The sequence below is a fragment of the Corvus kubaryi genome, unplaced genomic scaffold, assembly GCF_017639235.1.
Source record: "Corvus kubaryi isolate FWS band 111438036 unplaced genomic scaffold, C.kubaryi_AGA036_p1.0 37328, whole genome shotgun sequence".
NCBI lineage: Eukaryota > Metazoa > Chordata > Aves > Passeriformes > Corvidae > Corvus > Corvus kubaryi.
In genome coordinates this window covers 1,844,034-1,862,162 of record NW_024581106.1, presented here as the reverse complement: position 1 = coordinate 1,862,162, position 18,129 = coordinate 1,844,034, and the positions used below count along the sequence as shown (strand labels likewise).

Sequence of the window (18,129 nt, the reverse complement as noted above, 5' to 3'; positions counted from 1 at the left end):
TTAGGAAAGTAAGAAATACACAAACATTTTCATGAGCTAAAAACTTCCATACTAATTTCAATTACTCTAGTTGAGAAACCATTTAAAAGACCAATATTAACTTACTTGTACTATCAGAGTAAATGGCATCTTTTCCAAACATGTAGAGTTCTCCATCTTTTGAAATTACAGAACTGCTTCCATTATTGCACGCTGTAGATATGACAATCTTTCCTTCCATTTTGATAATTTTTTTAGGCTTATATGGTTTTGATTGCCGTCTGCTTTTAGCTTTAAATAAAGAAATAAATTACAAGTAAATCTACCAAAAAAACCCCAAAATCATCACAGGGATATTTGTAAGTTTTCAGACTGCTAATGAACAAAACCAAGCAACTAACTATACGTACAATCTCCTGGTCGAATTTTAACTGGATTATACTGACTCCTCTCAAAAAATTCAATGGCAAGCAAAGACATGATTAGATAAGTATCTTTTAGAAATGATTCTTCAAGTATTTCAAAACACTTTAATTATTCTTATTAATCTACCACATCATCATCTACCATCTGTTTCCTAAAGTGAAGTATTTAATTCAGTATTACAGCAGATCACAGCTTCAGGGCACCTAAAGCTATCTTTAATTGTCTTACAAAGTCTATTTCAACCTACACACACACCTACAGAAATCGAGAGTAGGAAATGTGTTAATTTTATATTGATGAGGCATTTGTTAGTCTGAACATCAAATTAATCTGTCTTCTCTAATGTCTGAAGATTTCTGCCTAATAAAGCACAGATGATCTGTTTCTACAAATTCTCATCAATGCACCTCTCCATCAGTCACCAAAACACCCATTTCCAAAGCTCAATAAAACAACAGCGAAGAGGCAAAAGTTTGGCTCCACAGTTTTTCAAAGTCCCAGGCACACAGAATGGCCTCTTGACCAAATTTACAACTGTCTTTTCTCAGGACAACTCTAAAATAGTACTTCTACCACACAATCCAAACTGTGGTAAAGCAGAGGTTGGATTCTGTAGCTGGGAGCGGTTTTGGAACTAGTTGTCAGGACTTGTGGCCAGCATAATCTCCAGCACAAATGGCATGCTTACATGTTTCTGGAATTCTTTTCAAATTAAAAACTGTTTAAGAGGCTGTTACCAACCACTGGTCAAGCAAGCAATGATACATACTTGATTCACCATCCTCTCCTTTACTAGCAGAACCTGTGAAGAATATGCTTCCATCCTCAGCAACAAGTAAGGCATGTGAGCCATCATGTCCAACAGAAAACTGAATAATCTTTGGAGATTTTGTGATTGGGAGTTCAACCCACTTGCCAGCTGAAGGGCCACCTTGTTTGATTCCAAGGCTCTGATATTTGCCAGTATAATAAATCTAGGAGAAAAAAGTTTATCAGTTTTAGTTATGCCACAGCACTTCAAGCTTACATAATTCTCAAAGTTGCCTTGTTTTTAAATCCTTTCATTTCAAACCACACAGCACTCTTCCTGACTTTGTTTATGCCATTTCAACATCTATAGCTCAAACCCATCCATTTTGACTTAATGGGGGAAACATTCTGATTAGATCCTGCTTGTTTCAAAATGTGCTTTCTACTGAGCCACTGAGTGAGTTTTCATATATAATTGTTTGGCTAGATGAGTTGAACACACAAGAAAGAACAGAAGAAACTACTCAGAGGAAACTAAACATTTAAAACACTTGACAAAAATGTCTGGTCCGTGTAAAGACAAGATGGTATTATAACAATAAAATCAATTTAAAATAACAAATTACTACATATTTTAATATGCTTCAACAGCTTTTAAAACCATTTTTAGTAAATGCACAGTGGTCATTGAGCACATAAATAACAGAAAAATGTATTTCACATGAACAAACATAGAATTACTGACACAAACCAAAAAGTTTCCTTTAGAACCACGCAACTCAACAGTTCTATAAAACTGGTATGTCAACCTATGGAGCACCTAAAGCCATTTTACATTGCCTTATATATTGTACTTCCTACCTTAACAGACAACTTTATACACCAAACCCAGAAAATTTGTTAATTTTATACTGAACAGGCATTTTTGCTAGTTGAATGATCAAGTTAATCTTTCTCCTCCAATGCTGAAGAGTTCTACTTGATCAAATTCTGTTACATACCATCAAATTTTATTCTAAAAAAATATTTATTTGTTAAAATTTTCAACAATCCCACTGTTTTGACAGCAGCAGAGCAAGGCCTTCATTCCAATAAAGCAATACAATTTTGAACATGTGCAAATTACAGACTATGCTTCTAGAAGATAAATAGCATTAGTTTTTCACACTGACACAGAAACACAGTAAGTAATGTAAAGAGTCAGTGACAGTATTATTTCTAAATTTCCATAAATATGCAAATGCCTCTAAAAAAGTCTCTACTGAACAGAATCAACACATCAAATCATTAAGAGGAGGTTTAAAGAAATCAACTGAAAAATCTGCACAGGGGATCAATAATTCTGTAGAAGATCCGAAAAAAAATCAGGATGGGATTTAAATAAATTACTACGGTCAGACTGTGGAAAGTTATGAGGTGGTAAAATTTGCAAAGCTGCTAACACAATTTGTAGACAAAAGGCAATTTTGTTTCCCAAATTTAAAACAAAGCCCTTCATTGTGAGACTGACTGTAGAAAATCCTATAAATTCAAGTTATGGATTTCTCAGGGGCTCCAACTATCTGTTTATGCTTTTAAATAACTATTTGCCTTTTATGTTTTAAAGCTGGCTCTGAAAAATATATTTGGATACAGTCATAGACATACATTCTAACACACTGAAAAGGCAAAAAGGAACTATGGAAAATAATGATTAAATTAAAAAAACACAGACATCTATTGGTGCAATTTGCTATTTACCACAGGACATTTTCAGTACCTTTCCACTAGCAGTTTTCATCAGTGCAAACTCTCTCCCAGCACCAAGGACAGCTGATTCCTCATCAAACCCTGTACCTGTGCAAGTAAGATTGTGTTAACTGAACAGTTCAACCAGGCAGTTTTTCAGATCAGTTACCTATGCAACTCTGCTGGTCCATGTAGCTAAATAGGCTTCTTTTTTTATTCTGATAAAGCCAAAAGCAGGCTCGACAGAGCAAAAATACCACAAAGCAAAGGCCAAGTGATATTTTTTCAGAATACCTTCATATATACTAACAATTCTTCACCTCAAATTCTGATGCAAACGTGTTTTCCAATGTGATGCTTTTTTCCTTTTATCGAGTCAGTGGTCCTTGTAACTTGTTAACTTTGACCTACAGCAAGGAGTTCCACAGCTTAACTATGTTTTATAAAGTCCAAGCTTCAAACAATTATATATTTATTATACAACTGAAGGGAAATACTAGAAAACCATGAGTAGTACTAGACAGAAAGGTGGTTCAAAATGGGTGTATGGATTTGACTCTGAGTCAAATAAGGCTTAAACAATTTCAAACACCTCTATGTGTTTATCATGGAGCTATACCCTCCTGCACATCACAGAGCCAAAGCGAAGGGCAGTGTTCCACCTCCATTGTTTGAATAACAGACTTGTCATTAAGCTTCAAAGAAAAGAACTTACTGATAATGTGCAAATCTTTCTCCAGATCAAACAACGAGATGCCACAGGCATGTAAGCATTTTCTTGCAAGCTTAAGCTGCAGTTCTTGTTGCAATACTGGCTCAGTACTCGTGGCAAATATTCGCACTACAAAGCCATCCTGCAATAAATACAAAAAACCCACTTTATACTGTATAATGAATGCATTAATTTACCAGTCCTAAGTGCATCAACACAGTATTATTTCAGAGTAAACTGTCAGAGGACACATTGATAATGTAACATTTATTATAATGTAACATTTACTACAGAGGAGAAAAGAAGAAAGTGGCCATCAGGACAAGCTGAATTAAGTATCTGACACCTTAAACATATATTGAGTTCTATGAAAATGCTATGAGCACTATAAAAGTAGTGAACTGCTGTAGAAATCTTACTTTTGTAACCATTTACATCTATCTTTCAAGCCCTCAACTTCTCCTGATTCAGAACCCAAAATTCTGCATGCAGTGACTGCTGTAAAGAGTATCTAGAACAGTTTTCTGTTTACAAGTCTGGAGTATCTTCATCTGGCCCTGTTTAAAAACCAAAAAAATCTAACAGTTTTTCTGTTAGGAGGAAAATGGATTAATTCTGGTTTTCTTACAGTTGATGTTTGGCATCTTTTGACAACTCAGTCTCACCCCCTCCCTGTTTTACAGATTTCTCACTACCAAAAACCACACCAGAACTAAAAACATAGTAACTGTCTGCTGAAAAAAATCATACAATCACCACTATGGTTTTGTCCCTAGTAGGAGCAGTTCTTTGGGCTTCCACAGCTTTGGCCAACAGGAAATTTTCACACAAGAATCTAATGGAATGTAGTATATTTCCTACTGCAATGTAGTATATTTCCTATCTCTTCTATTAAAACTGGCTGAAATGCCCCAACAATTTCCAAAGCAATTACAGGAAATTTTATCAGGAACAAAGTTTATCATTAAGCTTTAAAAAGGTTATCCCACAAAGAGCCTGTAGAACATGTTAGAAAGATATTATCAATGTCTAAGATGTTTTTTCCCTGAAAGAGCAATGGAGTTTTTCTTAAAACTTACCTGAAAAGTTTAAAAATCCATCACAAATCAAAACTGTGTGAACAAATACTAAAATACTGCTTTTTTATGCAGAGATATAGCAGTTTCTCATTATTTCTAGTTACATGGATTTCTTCCTTAGTTGTGTTAGTGAAGAAAAAGCCAAACATGAAGCAAAAAGGAAGCTGTAAGTATTATAAAATAAAACCCAGTTGAGAGAAAAATAGTTTGCCCATCATTTGTAAAACTTACATCTCTAGATGCTGCAATTTGATTAATATATTCTCCATCTGTGAAAAGGATATTCTGCCCTTCAGTATGACAATCTGTGAGAGAAAGATGAAGTGCACTGCATCAGTTTATATTAGCATACATATACACACTAACCTCTGCTTTTGTCTAATTCATTTTCACTCCAATCAGATTATGAGAGTTCTACTTTGTCTAAAATGAGATCATACATACTGTTCTGATAATGTGTTATTTTACACTAAGACCTCCTGTCTCACCAAAAGCATGTAATTCTCCTTAGTTCCCGTAGGAATTATTACGGCACTTTCCACTGTATGAAATATAAGTGGTTACAGCCCAATATTTAACTGCAAAAACAACCCATTCAGTAGTCACCTGTGAGGCATATTCTAAACTATTATAACACAACTAAATTCAAATTTTCCAGGACTATTGAGTCTCCTTCCCCAAAGACTTTTTTTTATAAAGACCATTATCTTTAAAGAAACGTTTCCTCAGTCCAGCATATAAAACCTACAGAAGTAAATAAACCATTGTTTTCATGACTGATCTCATTTTTTTCATGATTTATAAATTTCACCAAACTGTTAACTGAAAATCTAGGGAATTTTTGAAAACTATGAAGTATATACTTGAATACATCACTAATTTATTGAAAATAGGTCAGCTAATTCCAAGAAAAATGGTAGGGAAAGAATTCTACCCAAATTCGAAGGGAAAAAAAAGAAAAAGACCACTTTCTCTGCAAGTTTAAACCTGTGTCCCCTACACCATTTCTTCTTTCCTTCCTGCTCTGTTGATGGAGCTACTGGCAAAGAGATTGGTATCACATGGTAAGGTGTTTGTCTCATTGATTACATGCAGGAAAGAGACCTCTTCCAAAAATACTACAGGACAGCCACTTTACACTCCAAATATTTGCTTCATAGCCTGAACAAAGATCCAGTATTAGCATTTTATTTAATAACTTTAATGCTAAACGAAGCACAAAAAATGTCTTTCTAGAATAACCAGCAAGTTTGCTGGTTTTTTGCTACCTGCCTGGAGCATTAAAAATAAAACAGCTGAAAACACCCCACAAAACCCATCAACTTGTTTACTTTTTCCTGATATACTGCCCAGTCCAATACAGTATCTTACGAGGAAGAGAATATGCATTAGAAAGCTTTCTGTAATTCTCACATCTGGAAGCAAAGTACCAAAAGTAGACAACCTTCCTTCCCCTTAGAGCACACCCGGGTATGAATCACAGAGGGTACGCAGCAAGCATGATGGAGAATGGCAGCAGCAACGCTGAAGTTTGAAATACTGCTGTCGCAAAAATAATCTCAGATTTAACAACCAGAGGCAGATAACACTACTAATTTTCTATGCTGCAAAGTTGTATTAGTAATAAAACAAAAGAAGTATCAGTAACTGGATGAGAAGTTCCAAAACTAATCTAAATGACATTTCTCTAAAGGTTACAGGAAGTGGGTAAACATTAAGATTCCTTGAATGACTGAAAATTACACGCTCACACAAGCAGAACAGCCAAGGAAACAGCACATTCTGGCCACCAGTGGGTCCATATTACATTATTTAGCCTATTGCTTGAGTCATTTCAAGAAGAGCTGAATCTCCCAGCAAACATTTCTGGGGGTTGTTCCTACAGTAGATCTGTTCAAAGAGGAAATCTGGAACAGGAATGCTTTTGGATTTTTTAATACATGTTCTCCAGAAGATGTCCTAAAAATTAGCACTTGATTAGATAACATCCAGGCCCAGCACTACATATCAAATTAATGGGAAGAGTAAAAAATGGAAGGCAAATGGGAGTATCGAGAAAAACCAGGCCAGTATAGCGTCTCAGTTAGGAAGGAGCTCGTATGATCAAGCCTAAATCTTATTCAGTCTGACTTTGGAAATTACTATGGAGATGAGGATAACTAAGGCTTCTGTCTGGAGACTGCTATAAAGAGAAAGGGTTTATATTTTACTAAGAATACATAACTACAGACATCTGTTAATCACAGCCTTCTTAGAGGCTTCAAGGGAAGATGACTGTCAAGCACCACTTCCACATTCATATTGTGCATTCTGCACCTGCTAATAATGCAGGCCTTGAGGTCATCTAGGCTACCCTCAGCTAGCAGTACTTTTCACACTAAGGGAATAGTCCTGACCCTAAGATACTAACTTGCAATTTCAAAGAACTATAAAACCATATACCATGTGACTGCAATTTCTTCAGCTGAAGACAAACTGGTTTAAGGTATGCAGTCAGCATTACTGTTGAGAGAAATGGTGAAGACTAAAACCTCTGTAAATTCAGGTCCAGTCACCTAGTAAATTCTCAAGGAATTCAGACATTCTTTTATGATATATGGGGACTGAGAAAACAGATGCACAACTCAGGTACAGTGTACAAATCTTGGCAAAGGCATTAGATACAAGAATGTTGACACACAGCCTGGTAGTTCCAGATATAAGGCTGGATTTGCAAGATCATCTATCACAGTGAAAAGATTACCCTTCAAAAATAGAAGTCTATAGTTTCAAGAAGCTGATGGATCCTACTGTTTGAGAAAGCAGAAAATAACGTTCCCGTAATTCTCTGACTTTTCTAAGGTCCTGTGACTTCTATCTAGTATCACTTCTAACCACATCTCGTACCAAGCTCCTAATCTATGCCTCCCCTGTATGAATAAATTCTAGCACCTTTTTTCAAATGTGTTATCACCAGCCCAGGCATTTGAAAGAGATTAATTCCAGATAGAGCCATGTCTGAATACCATACCAACTAGGAGCAAATATTTGCTGTGTTCAGCTGTTAGCAAGGCCTCTAGTTCTACCCAGCATGGCTTTTCAGGACTAGAACAAATTGCAAGTCACCATTTCAGTGGGGTAGCCACTACTATCCAGTTACGTACCCACCGAGTTTTCACCAGGTCAGACATCTGCCCCCTACCTTCGTTTTTTTTTTTTTCCCCCCCTAATGGTAAAACAAAATAACTGAAGTGGACCCTTTGGAATTTGTCCTAGGCAAAAGAACAAGGTCATATCTGCTCACAATAACACACTGAGATAAATGTGTAGAAGTGCACAAACCAAAACAGCAAAGCTCAAGGACTGAAATACAAAGGACTGGAGTTACAAAGAACATTTAACATCTACTTTGACGCCATCACAAATCACACAAAATGCAACCATGCAAAACAGTTTGAGAAATTTCTGAATGGGTATTCCCAAAGCTGTAAGATTTGCTTTTGCAATTTTTTGAGAAGGCACATTCTCACTTAATTTGTGTCTTTTTTATAGTATAAATACAAGGCAGTCTTGCAGAATGACACTTGTCACTGAGATTTGCAAAAGCAAGCTAACAGCTCCAAAGGGTAGACTTTAAATGTGCTCAAGTCTCTCTCAAGACTTGCATGAATAACACTGATTTGTTTAAAAATGGTAACATAATTAAGGACATCAAAGAACCCTACTCCTATAAGAAGACACCCCGAGGTGAAGAAAGTTGAAAAATCACTCTGAAAGGCATTTTTTCAGGTCCTTGAATGTACTCTCACTGAAATATGTCATACAGCCCCACAAAGAACACAAGCAGCTTAAAAAGACATCCATACTTTAAGGATGTGCAGAAGGTTGCATGGACTAGATTCAACATTCAGAACTTGTTTAAAAAATTACTATTTGTGTTTTAAAGACAAAAATCCTAGAGAACTTTCCTGAGGTTTCAATCAAATAAGAACCCACTGGTTTCTTATTTTTGTCAGAATGAAACAAAATCTTTCTTCTGATCTACAGAATAAGCCTGTCATTGTTTGACCAAATAGTATTCTTGTGTCCTTCTACTGTTTATGTGAGTAGCTAAGAACAGATGGATTTCACTAGAAGGCCGTGTTCCAGGAACATCCTCCTTCTTTAAACAGACTGATGTTATGAGGCTCCTCCGAAAAAGGCCAACAAAATGAAACCAAACAACCCTCCACAAAACAGACAAACCCCAACCAAAACCACCCAAAATTTTAAAAATCCCCAAACAAATAAACCAAAATCCACCAGCAATATAAACATCAGAAGCATGGTCCATCAGTGTTCATTAACTGCCTTTGCTTTTTGGATATATTTTTACCTTATTAAAAAACCAAATGGTTTTGTTCATAGTTTATAACTGCCTACAGGTAAGAGATCCTGGCAACAGTCATATGTGAGCCAAATACTCCAAGTTCAAATCAGAAAGAAATAAAATTTTTTAGGAAAGAATTTAAGCTCTTTTAGTCTTTAAATTAAGATGATCACATATTCTAAAATTGTTGCAATATTCTTCCAGCAATTGGAGTAAGATGCAAGGCCACTAAGTGAAATACTGAGGCTGGTCTAAAGTAAAGCAAAGTCAAAACCAATGTATCTATGACCTCAAAATCTTTCAGTTTCTCTTTTGCTTGCCTGAAAATACACAGAATATAAACAGCAAACTATACCAAATTTCTCTTATCTGAAGGTTCTTACCTGGCAAAGCAACTGTACCATCTTGTTCTAAAGTTTCAGGGTTTATTCTTACGGCTGTCATACTGTGATTATTCACATCTCTATATAATAAATAGCCCTGGCAAGAGCAAAAAAAAAATATATATAGGTATGAAAATGTTCTTAAATATATCAACAGGTGTTAAAAGGGAAAAAATTTAACCATTACTTTAGATACTGTTTTAAAATTCTGGAAACTTTTAACATCAAACAATGCTCAACATTTTTTCTACTAATCAAATTCCACATCAAAAAATGGAAATTTGACTCCCTTCCTCCACTTACTACATGCTGTAGATTAGCATGCTGAATCTTGTATATAACTTCTGAAGCCCCGCATATTAATTCTGTTACTTAGATCTGTATACAATTCAAAGCCACAGCAAAAACTGGTGGTTTTGTCCCCACTTTTCAAATCAACAAAATAGTCACAGCAATTCCAGGAGGGTGATAGATAATGTTACCCTATAGAGAAGGGCAATCATTAGGGCATATTAATATATCCATTAAAAACCAGATTAAAAAAATATTAACTAACGACTGACTCCCACACTAACACACCTTCTTCCATCGAAAACTACTGGATAAATGAATCTTGGTGTAATGAGAAAAAACAAGCCCACATAAAGTAAGCAGAGAGCATTAAAGCAGATAGAAAAGCTTCAATCTAAAAATAACTAATATGATGAAGTAAGAAAAATCACTTTAATTTAAGTTAACCAAGCACCTGAAGAGAAATGACACTAAGGACACATTTTCCCTCTTTTATGAACACATAACCAGCTGTAAGTGCAAGTTACACACTTTCTATAAATATAGCCCCAAAATGACACTTGTCCAAACTGCAGTGCCTTTGGCTATAGCCACTGTGTGAGTGCATACACCTGTACAAGCACTCAAAAAGCATCACATATATTTATAGTTATGTACAGGATGTCCAAACATGTAACACTATATAGTGAAACCACATGAATCCTGTTCCTTTCCAAACTTGCAAAACAGGCTCCAGAATGAATGCATCCACGCCCATTTGTTTTGTGCCAGCGTACCTTTTGGTGATCTGCTTTTACATTAAATAAAACCAGGTTCCACGTGTGTGTGTATATCTATATATATACACATACACACACGGGAACTGCAGTGACAGAACATATATTTGTAACAAAATTTCACTTCGAAAGCATGGCAAGGAGTATACTAAAAATCACACTGGGACAATGAGATCACTCACTTAATAGTAAATATACAATAAAAATTGTTCACTGGTTAAAAAATTAAGTGCATTAATTGTTCTCTGAAATACATTTTTTTGGTATGTTTTGAGGGTTTCTTATAATGAATAATAAAGGTGTAAGAAAAAGTGGTTGATATTCCAGAAACTAACTCTAAAAAACCCAAACCATCCAAGTACAGTTAAGTCCACAATGACAAAGTCAACAATTATCTCTAGTTACTGTTTACACGTGCTCAATCCTCCCCCAACCAAAACAGCATTTACTTATTTTACTGCAGATGTTCTAAAGTCAATTTATTTTCATAAACAGATATCTCAAGTATTTTTTTACATATTTGTTGGAACAGCACTTTTTTACATCCACTGACATGCTCTTAGAAACACACATCAATTGACTGCACAGTTCATAAACTGATGTGCTAAACCTTCATATTTTGCCAAAGTCTTTACAGTGACAAAGCAAGGACACTTCATTACTCCTTTCTATAGGCCAGTACAATCACAGGCCCATCATCTTCTATAACTTAGGAGACAGTACCAAGAAATTTATTTTTATAATGAAAGCCAAAGGAATGATAAAATATCCATGTAAGCTTACTCTAAGCCAGGGTCTACTTAAACTACTCATGAGGGATGAGGAGGGCCACACATTTTATGTTTTAAGTATTCACTTACCTGAGCATAGCCTAACCAAGACTTTTTTTCTTTTCTGTTTTTGATGCGGGATGTAGAATTGTATATATGGCCCTGAAAAGCAAAAAACTTCCATCATTTAACAAATATTAGAGTGAAAACTCAACACATCTAAATAATGTCTTCAACCATATTGAGAAGTGAAAATTCTCAGAAAATGCTGTCAAATTGTCACAGAAATCATCACAAACTGTAATAGAACTGATGATTAGGTAAGCTATGTAAGATTCTCCATGGAAACAGGACATCATAAAAGTTAAATTAAAATATTAAGTATCACTCATCAGACAAGAAGCAGCCACATTACCCTCACTGTCCCGCTATATCCAGAGCCAATTTTGTAAAGTCCATCTTTACATAAGAGATAGAGGAAAAAACCATCACTCTGAAGTAGGCACTGGTCATCTTCATCTACAGATATTTCTTTCAATGGCCATTTGTGCATCAAGGCTGCCTTCTTTATCCCATTACTGAACCAGTCCTGGATTTGGATTTTGCCCACCAGAACTGCCTGTACACTCCGCTGAAGAGAGTTTAAAATGGTTGGCACCTAAACAGTAAAAGAAATAGTGAGTGAAAAAGATGACAATTTTTAAAATATTGTATTTTCTTTTCTATCTCCAACTCAAGAGAGAAAGAAATACCTACTCATCTCAAAAAAAAGTGAGGGGAAATAAGGTAACAGAATTAAACAGCAGATCTTCTCAGAACTCATGAGAAGAACTCATTTACATAAATTCCCAGATACAGAGAAGTTTTAGTGCAAGACCTGAATAGTCTGACAAGCATGGCTGCCATTATTGGTGAGGATTGCAGAGATTGCTTGCAACGTCCTTCCTGTCTCTCCCCAGGCAGCCACCAAACTGAAGAGGCAAGCGCAGGAAAGTGCTGTCAAGGACTGTCCTGTACTGTCATTCATTCCCGTGCTACGGACAGTTATTTCCAGAAGCAGCTGGAACAGAGATTCTGCAGATAAAACACAACCATTACACAGCCAAGTCACAAAATTATACAAAATAATTTAACTATCAATGGGAAATTAAACTAGGAAAATACATTCCTCAGCCATTATGTTTAGAGCTAATTTCAGACAGAAAAGCATCTTAATTAAATAAACCTAAATTATGCTAAACTTTTCATTCTTTACAGCCTGAAAACATAAAGTCTAGATAATCACCATGGCCAAAGAAGAAAACCTACAAGTCCTCCTGTCACAGTGGAACACATTAACAAGAAATGGGCCAGAAAGTGTTATTTGACCTGCCTATTCAGTATACCTTATCACTGAGATAAGGTGTAGGTCCTGACCAAACTCGTCTACTCTTTATGACTATTACCCATGTTGGAGCACAACCCATTTCACAGAAATGAGCATTTCAAATCAAGGCTTGAAAATTGTTTTGATCATATGCCTCTTTCCAAGCACTGTTGGTGGTGAACATCTGTAACAATCAAGGTGTGAACAGAAATCCATCTAAATTTTCTTGAGAGCAGATACAACTAACCACTAAGGCAGTAATCAAAAAGTCTTCTTTGTAACTTTTTAATACTCTATGCATCAATACAAAATAAAAGCTTTCTGTAGCAAATTACTATCTTTGGAAATGGAATACTGTTAAGTCATAAAATATGAAAAAATACATGAAGTCTAAAGACTTTTTAGAATTATTTTTAAACAACACAGGCTACAGCCTAGACTTCTCTGCAGTTCTATAAACCAGTAAAAACTATGAACCAACAAAAGATACTGGGATTTTAACTTAAAGGATATAGTCAATCATGCTCTCAAAGGCATCAGGAGTTCAACTTTTATTTTCAATATCATTAAAAAGAAAATTAATTTTCAGGGAAGCTTTGGGATGGCCAGAGAAAATAAAAACAAGAATTCTGACACTCTGCTTAGCAACTTCACATAAATTACAACATTAAATATCTAAGCTATAAATCACAACAGCAGATTGGAAGAGAAATTCACCCTAGAACTATATTCTTTCCAATAAGACCAAGTATTTTATGCTTCAGTAAGACAAGTAAATCCAAATTTGTAAGGCTGTAAGGTTTACTGTTTCAGTGAAACCCTGCATATTCACCTTTACATGCCAATATTCCTGTTCTAGAAAAGATTAATGCTGAGGAAGTACTGTACTACTTAAGCAACATAAGGAGCTTACACTCCAGAATCAAGTCAGTCAGTTGAGAACAAACATGTTACTATCTCACAAATACTTGCTAAGAACCATTTTCTTCTGCCCAACACAGTAACAGATGTATGTTAATAAAAATACAGTAACAGATGAGATATTACCTAGGACTTCAGGAGGCTCTGATTGAAGGCCTTCTGGTTGCTGACCTTGGAGCACATTAAGCAGGGCTTGTAGGCTCCTGAGACACAAGGATGGATGAGAAAATCTTGTCTCCTTTATCAATTCAAAGACTTCACACAATCCAACTTCAATGATCTAGAGAAGTAGAGATTTTTTAAGAAGAGCTGTCAATATAATATTTTTAGATCTTCATTAACAAAAGTATAACCCAATGTTCACGGAACAAGACAATTAATCATATAAAGAGTTATAATATAAAACACAGTGTTAATTCAAACGAGAACCAAAATTAAGAACCCACCTATACAACCATACCAGCAAATATTGCACGTAAGTCAGCCACTACATAAAAGAGCATATCTAAGCAGAGTAATAGTTTCCTGAAAGAATAAGGAAACTTAACATTTTTTGCACAATAAAAGGCAAACTGTGCCTTTGAGCCCTTCTAATTTCTATCCAGTTCACACTTTATTTGACAATCTTCTTTTTCCTTGCTCATTAATGTGAGCCACCAAACTAGAATGGTCTTGAAACCTGGCTTCGCTACCTGAATGACAATATGTTTGACAGCTGATACTGGCAGCTCTAGCACTTTCCCCTCCAAAGCCTCTGAGATTATTTATATAGTGACAAAAACAAAGATTAATTGCTTGTCACTAAAACTCCATATCTACTCATCACAGACATGCATGGAGCCAACTAATAGAACGTGTAAAAGCCCTGTTATAGCCATCTCTAACTTTCCCATTTAGAATTCCTGACTATTCTGAGGTTACAGTCATGCTTCTCTCTACTGACTGGTCCCTTGCACTTCTTTCTCAAACTCTGCATTTAATAAAGATGAGAAAAGAGAGGAAGGTTACCTCATTACAAATATGCAACTGTATCTTGAAAACTTCCCTATGTGTTTTGGTCAGGAGTAGAGCCTCCATGTTTAGTGTTTAACAGAGACTCTCTCCTGAGTAAAATCTAAGGAAAAAGACTGAAATGTGAAATAAATAACATCATTAATGCAACTGCCACTCATGCTTAAAACATATATATTCTGGCAGTCAGCTTTAAGTTCTACTGGATGCCTTGTAACTGTCTTTGCTGACATTCAATTTGATTCCAGTCTTTCAGAAATTATTTTACCACCTATTTTACTCTTGGAGTAAAGATAAGAACAAAACCAAGTCAAGTCTTCAAAACACAACAGCAAATTTCCTGAAAATTGCACCTTACATTTTACATCTGCAATGGAGTGGGGGGAAAACACATTTCAGCATAATCATGGCATGATGTTTTTTCCAGGATTCAAAACTCACCATCACCCTGAAGGCTAAAAAATAAAATACACTGTAGTACATTTTTAGAAATGCCCTTTCTGTTCAGTTACAGTGTCTTTGAGAGAAACTGAGTTTATTTTATTCTTCACAATCTTCAGACAGAAGACCTCATCAAGGAGCTGACAGAGGCAGCTAGAGAAAGTAGAGAACATAACAGTGGAAAAAAAAGTTTGGTGAACTTCCACTACAGTAGAAATCAATAACAGATAGTTCTGCTGGGATGTTGTCAATTCTGCACAGGTTTTGGGTTAAACATCTGAGATCAAGAGCCTGGATAGGTTTCATAAAATAGATCTATTCACCTTAATATCTCATGTATGTGTATCGTAGATATACACACGTATGTATCTCTCTACCTCTCTCCTCCAAACAGTGCACTGAAAGACAGAATAAGCAATAGCTCTTTTCAAAGAGTCTTTAAGCTTGTTCTCATTGCTCTCTGAAAGGTTTTTGAGCCAAAACATGCACTGCTGCCTCAGCTTCTGTGTCACAGCCTAACTGCTCTTACTGATGCTCTCCGGGCAGCCATTCTCCCATTCCCTTTGCAAAACCTTTGAGACTTTAGATCAAAAGTCTAAGACCACTTAACAAAAGGTACCCAAAATTCTAGCCTGGATGCAGACATTATGACTCCTAACTAACTCCTAAAAGCCCTCCTAATTCATCTTGAAGTCTTATCTGCGCTCTTGTTTTATTTCCTTCATCTTTCCTCTCATGGCATTGTGAGCATTAGACCCTGTATTTAAAATTACATACTACTCTGAATTAACTTACATTATATACACACACAAAAAAAAGAACTTACAAGGGAACATTTTCCTAATGAATTTTAAAAGAATTTTTGAAGTCAGACTCTAAAGAAAGTAATTATTTGTCTTTTATTTCTTTTTACAACTTGAAAATTGTAATTTTTGCTTAAGCTTATTAGCAAAATGTATGTCAGTGCAGGAACAAAGAATATTTAAGTCAATTAATTCCACCTTAATCACTTTAATCCAGTATTTGTTCCTTTTAGTACAGGGCTTTTGTGAATCATCCATAATTCAGTGTTACCTTTAAAATGGGGGGGGGGGGAATAAGGAGGGTAAGGGTGAAGTGTGTGAGAAATATCTCTTAACTCTGAGAATTACAAATCTTATCAACAAAACTGAATCTACTCCACTTAGAGAGAATTCCTCATCATTAGCTAAGGCACTAAATAAGGTATCAAATAAGTATGTCAGTCTGAACAAAAGCAAAATACTAATTTTTTGTTGTGCTAGTATCTGAAAAGCAGCAAATTGTTTCTATGTCTCAATGTTAAAACAACTGTTCTCGATCTTATTATAGAAATTGTATAGGACAACTTCTAATTCCAAAATACACTCTAAATAAAAGCTCTAACAAACCTGAGGTACTCAAGCTTAAGATCTGAAAGAAACATACTTCAATAGAATACCTGAAATCACCCTAAGCTACAAAAAAGTAGGGTGTTTTCAACTTATTCTCAATTAAACGGAATTTTGTAAACAAAAAATCACCAACACACCAAGGACTAACTTCACCAGTTTAACTCTGGAGAATCTGTAAAAGCATAAACCCTTGCCACACATTTTTTAATCTTTCACCTCACTGTCAGACTCAAAATACATCAGTATTCTTTTTAATAAACTAACAATTACTATCAGAAATTTGTCTTGTAAATATTGTAAACCTTAGAAACTTTAATAACTTTCTTCTTTATAGTTAACAAACTAAGCCCTACACAATATTGTTCATTATTATGAGACAGACACCTGTATCCAGGATACTGAAACATTTACAGTCAGTCTCTAAAAGTTTTACTACAGCTGAGACAGATCCAAGCAGATGCCTTTTCCAAAAGTATGAACGCAAGTCCAGTTGTTACCTCCAAGTGACCTAAACAACCTTATATTACCTAGACAGTTATGAAAAATACTGAGTATCAAGCATCTAAACACATTTTTGAACCAAAAATTCTCAAATTTGATACTTTGTAGATTCTTTACTAAAAATGAATAGTTTGAAAACATACTGATTTTCATCAATTTTATACTTGCTGTACTGAATGGAACGAAACCTCTAATTTTCTATTTTGGGAGAAGTTTGTTACCTACAGCTTCCCTACCATTTTTTCTAAGCCACCACCTTTTTAAAATTCTGCTACTTTTCCAAGTCTCTTTGTGATAAACTGTCCAACACAATACCAATGTTTTAGTTTCCACATACAAGTGTTCTGTCCGTATCATTGATAAACCTCATCCTTCTTGAAACCTCTTTTAATTTCAACATCTCTTTAAAATGCCATTCCATTCTTTATAAATAATAGCTACATTGCCTTTTACTTCAAATTAAGCATCTACAAGCACTTGCTGATTCCTTTGATACAATCCACAAGGACTCTGATGCAGTTCATAAACAATGCTGATTTTATTTCTACTGACTGCATATTTTGCAATCATCAGTCATGAAATTTCAGTTAGCTGACTTGGTTATGTTTCTCTGCAATTCGCCACCACTATTTTCCAGAGTGCCAAGTTTGCCCTTCAGATAGTAACACCTAAATAAAATCATCTATAAAATCCTAATTTTCTAAGCAATTCAAACATTCTACATAACCATGGCTGCAACCACTTTTTAAATTCAGTATTTGTATTGGTTTTAGAGCAAATACAAACAAGGGAATTTAATCTATGCTTTATAGGTTGAGAAGAATAACAAAGCAAAGCACAATTCATAGCATTGACAACATAGCAATGAACAAAACTAAATGCATAGTTTTGTAATACATAGTAAAAAACAAGTGAATCAGCAAATTGAAAAAAAATTAGCAAAAAAAAAGAAAAACAACCCATTAAGTCCTATATAGATTATTTCTGACTTTCCACCACTAATCCTGCTATAAGCACGTAAGTAGTCAATAGTAAAAAATCCACTCTAACTGTTGAACTATAGCATCAAAATCTTAATGTGCATTAAAATCTGGAGCTGTCAGTGCCACTAAGGGCACTAAAGCCAAAAAGAGGAAAGAATAATTGACAGTTACCTGTATTACATGCATACTTGGCAAAACATCTTAGCAACCATTCCACCAAATTATTTCCAATATCAGAAAGACTTATTCTTT

General features: G+C 35.2%; 1 protein-coding gene across 18 annotated transcripts in view; it reads right to left on the bottom strand.

Moving 5' to 3' along the window:
- The window catches only part of MYCBP2 (MYC binding protein 2), a 177,458-nt gene that overhangs the window by 126,312 nt on the left and 33,017 nt on the right, over positions 1–18,129 (bottom strand). For all 18 annotated transcript variants that reach the window (XM_042029615.1, XM_042029618.1, XM_042029620.1 and 15 more), the window contains exons 4-13: positions 13,656–13,809; positions 12,120–12,316; positions 11,658–11,900; positions 11,333–11,404; positions 9,406–9,502; positions 4,906–4,979; positions 3,599–3,737; positions 2,915–2,991; positions 1,175–1,379; positions 106–270 (exon numbers count right to left, since the gene is read on the bottom strand). In XM_042029615.1, coding sequence (XP_041885549.1) covers positions 106–270; positions 1,175–1,379; positions 2,915–2,991; positions 3,599–3,737; positions 4,906–4,979; positions 9,406–9,502; positions 11,333–11,404; positions 11,658–11,900; positions 12,120–12,316; positions 13,656–13,809 — 1,423 coding nt within the window. The remainder of the gene's footprint in view (positions 1–105; positions 271–1,174; positions 1,380–2,914; positions 2,992–3,598; positions 3,738–4,905; positions 4,980–9,405; positions 9,503–11,332; positions 11,405–11,657; positions 11,901–12,119; positions 12,317–13,655; positions 13,810–18,129) is intronic.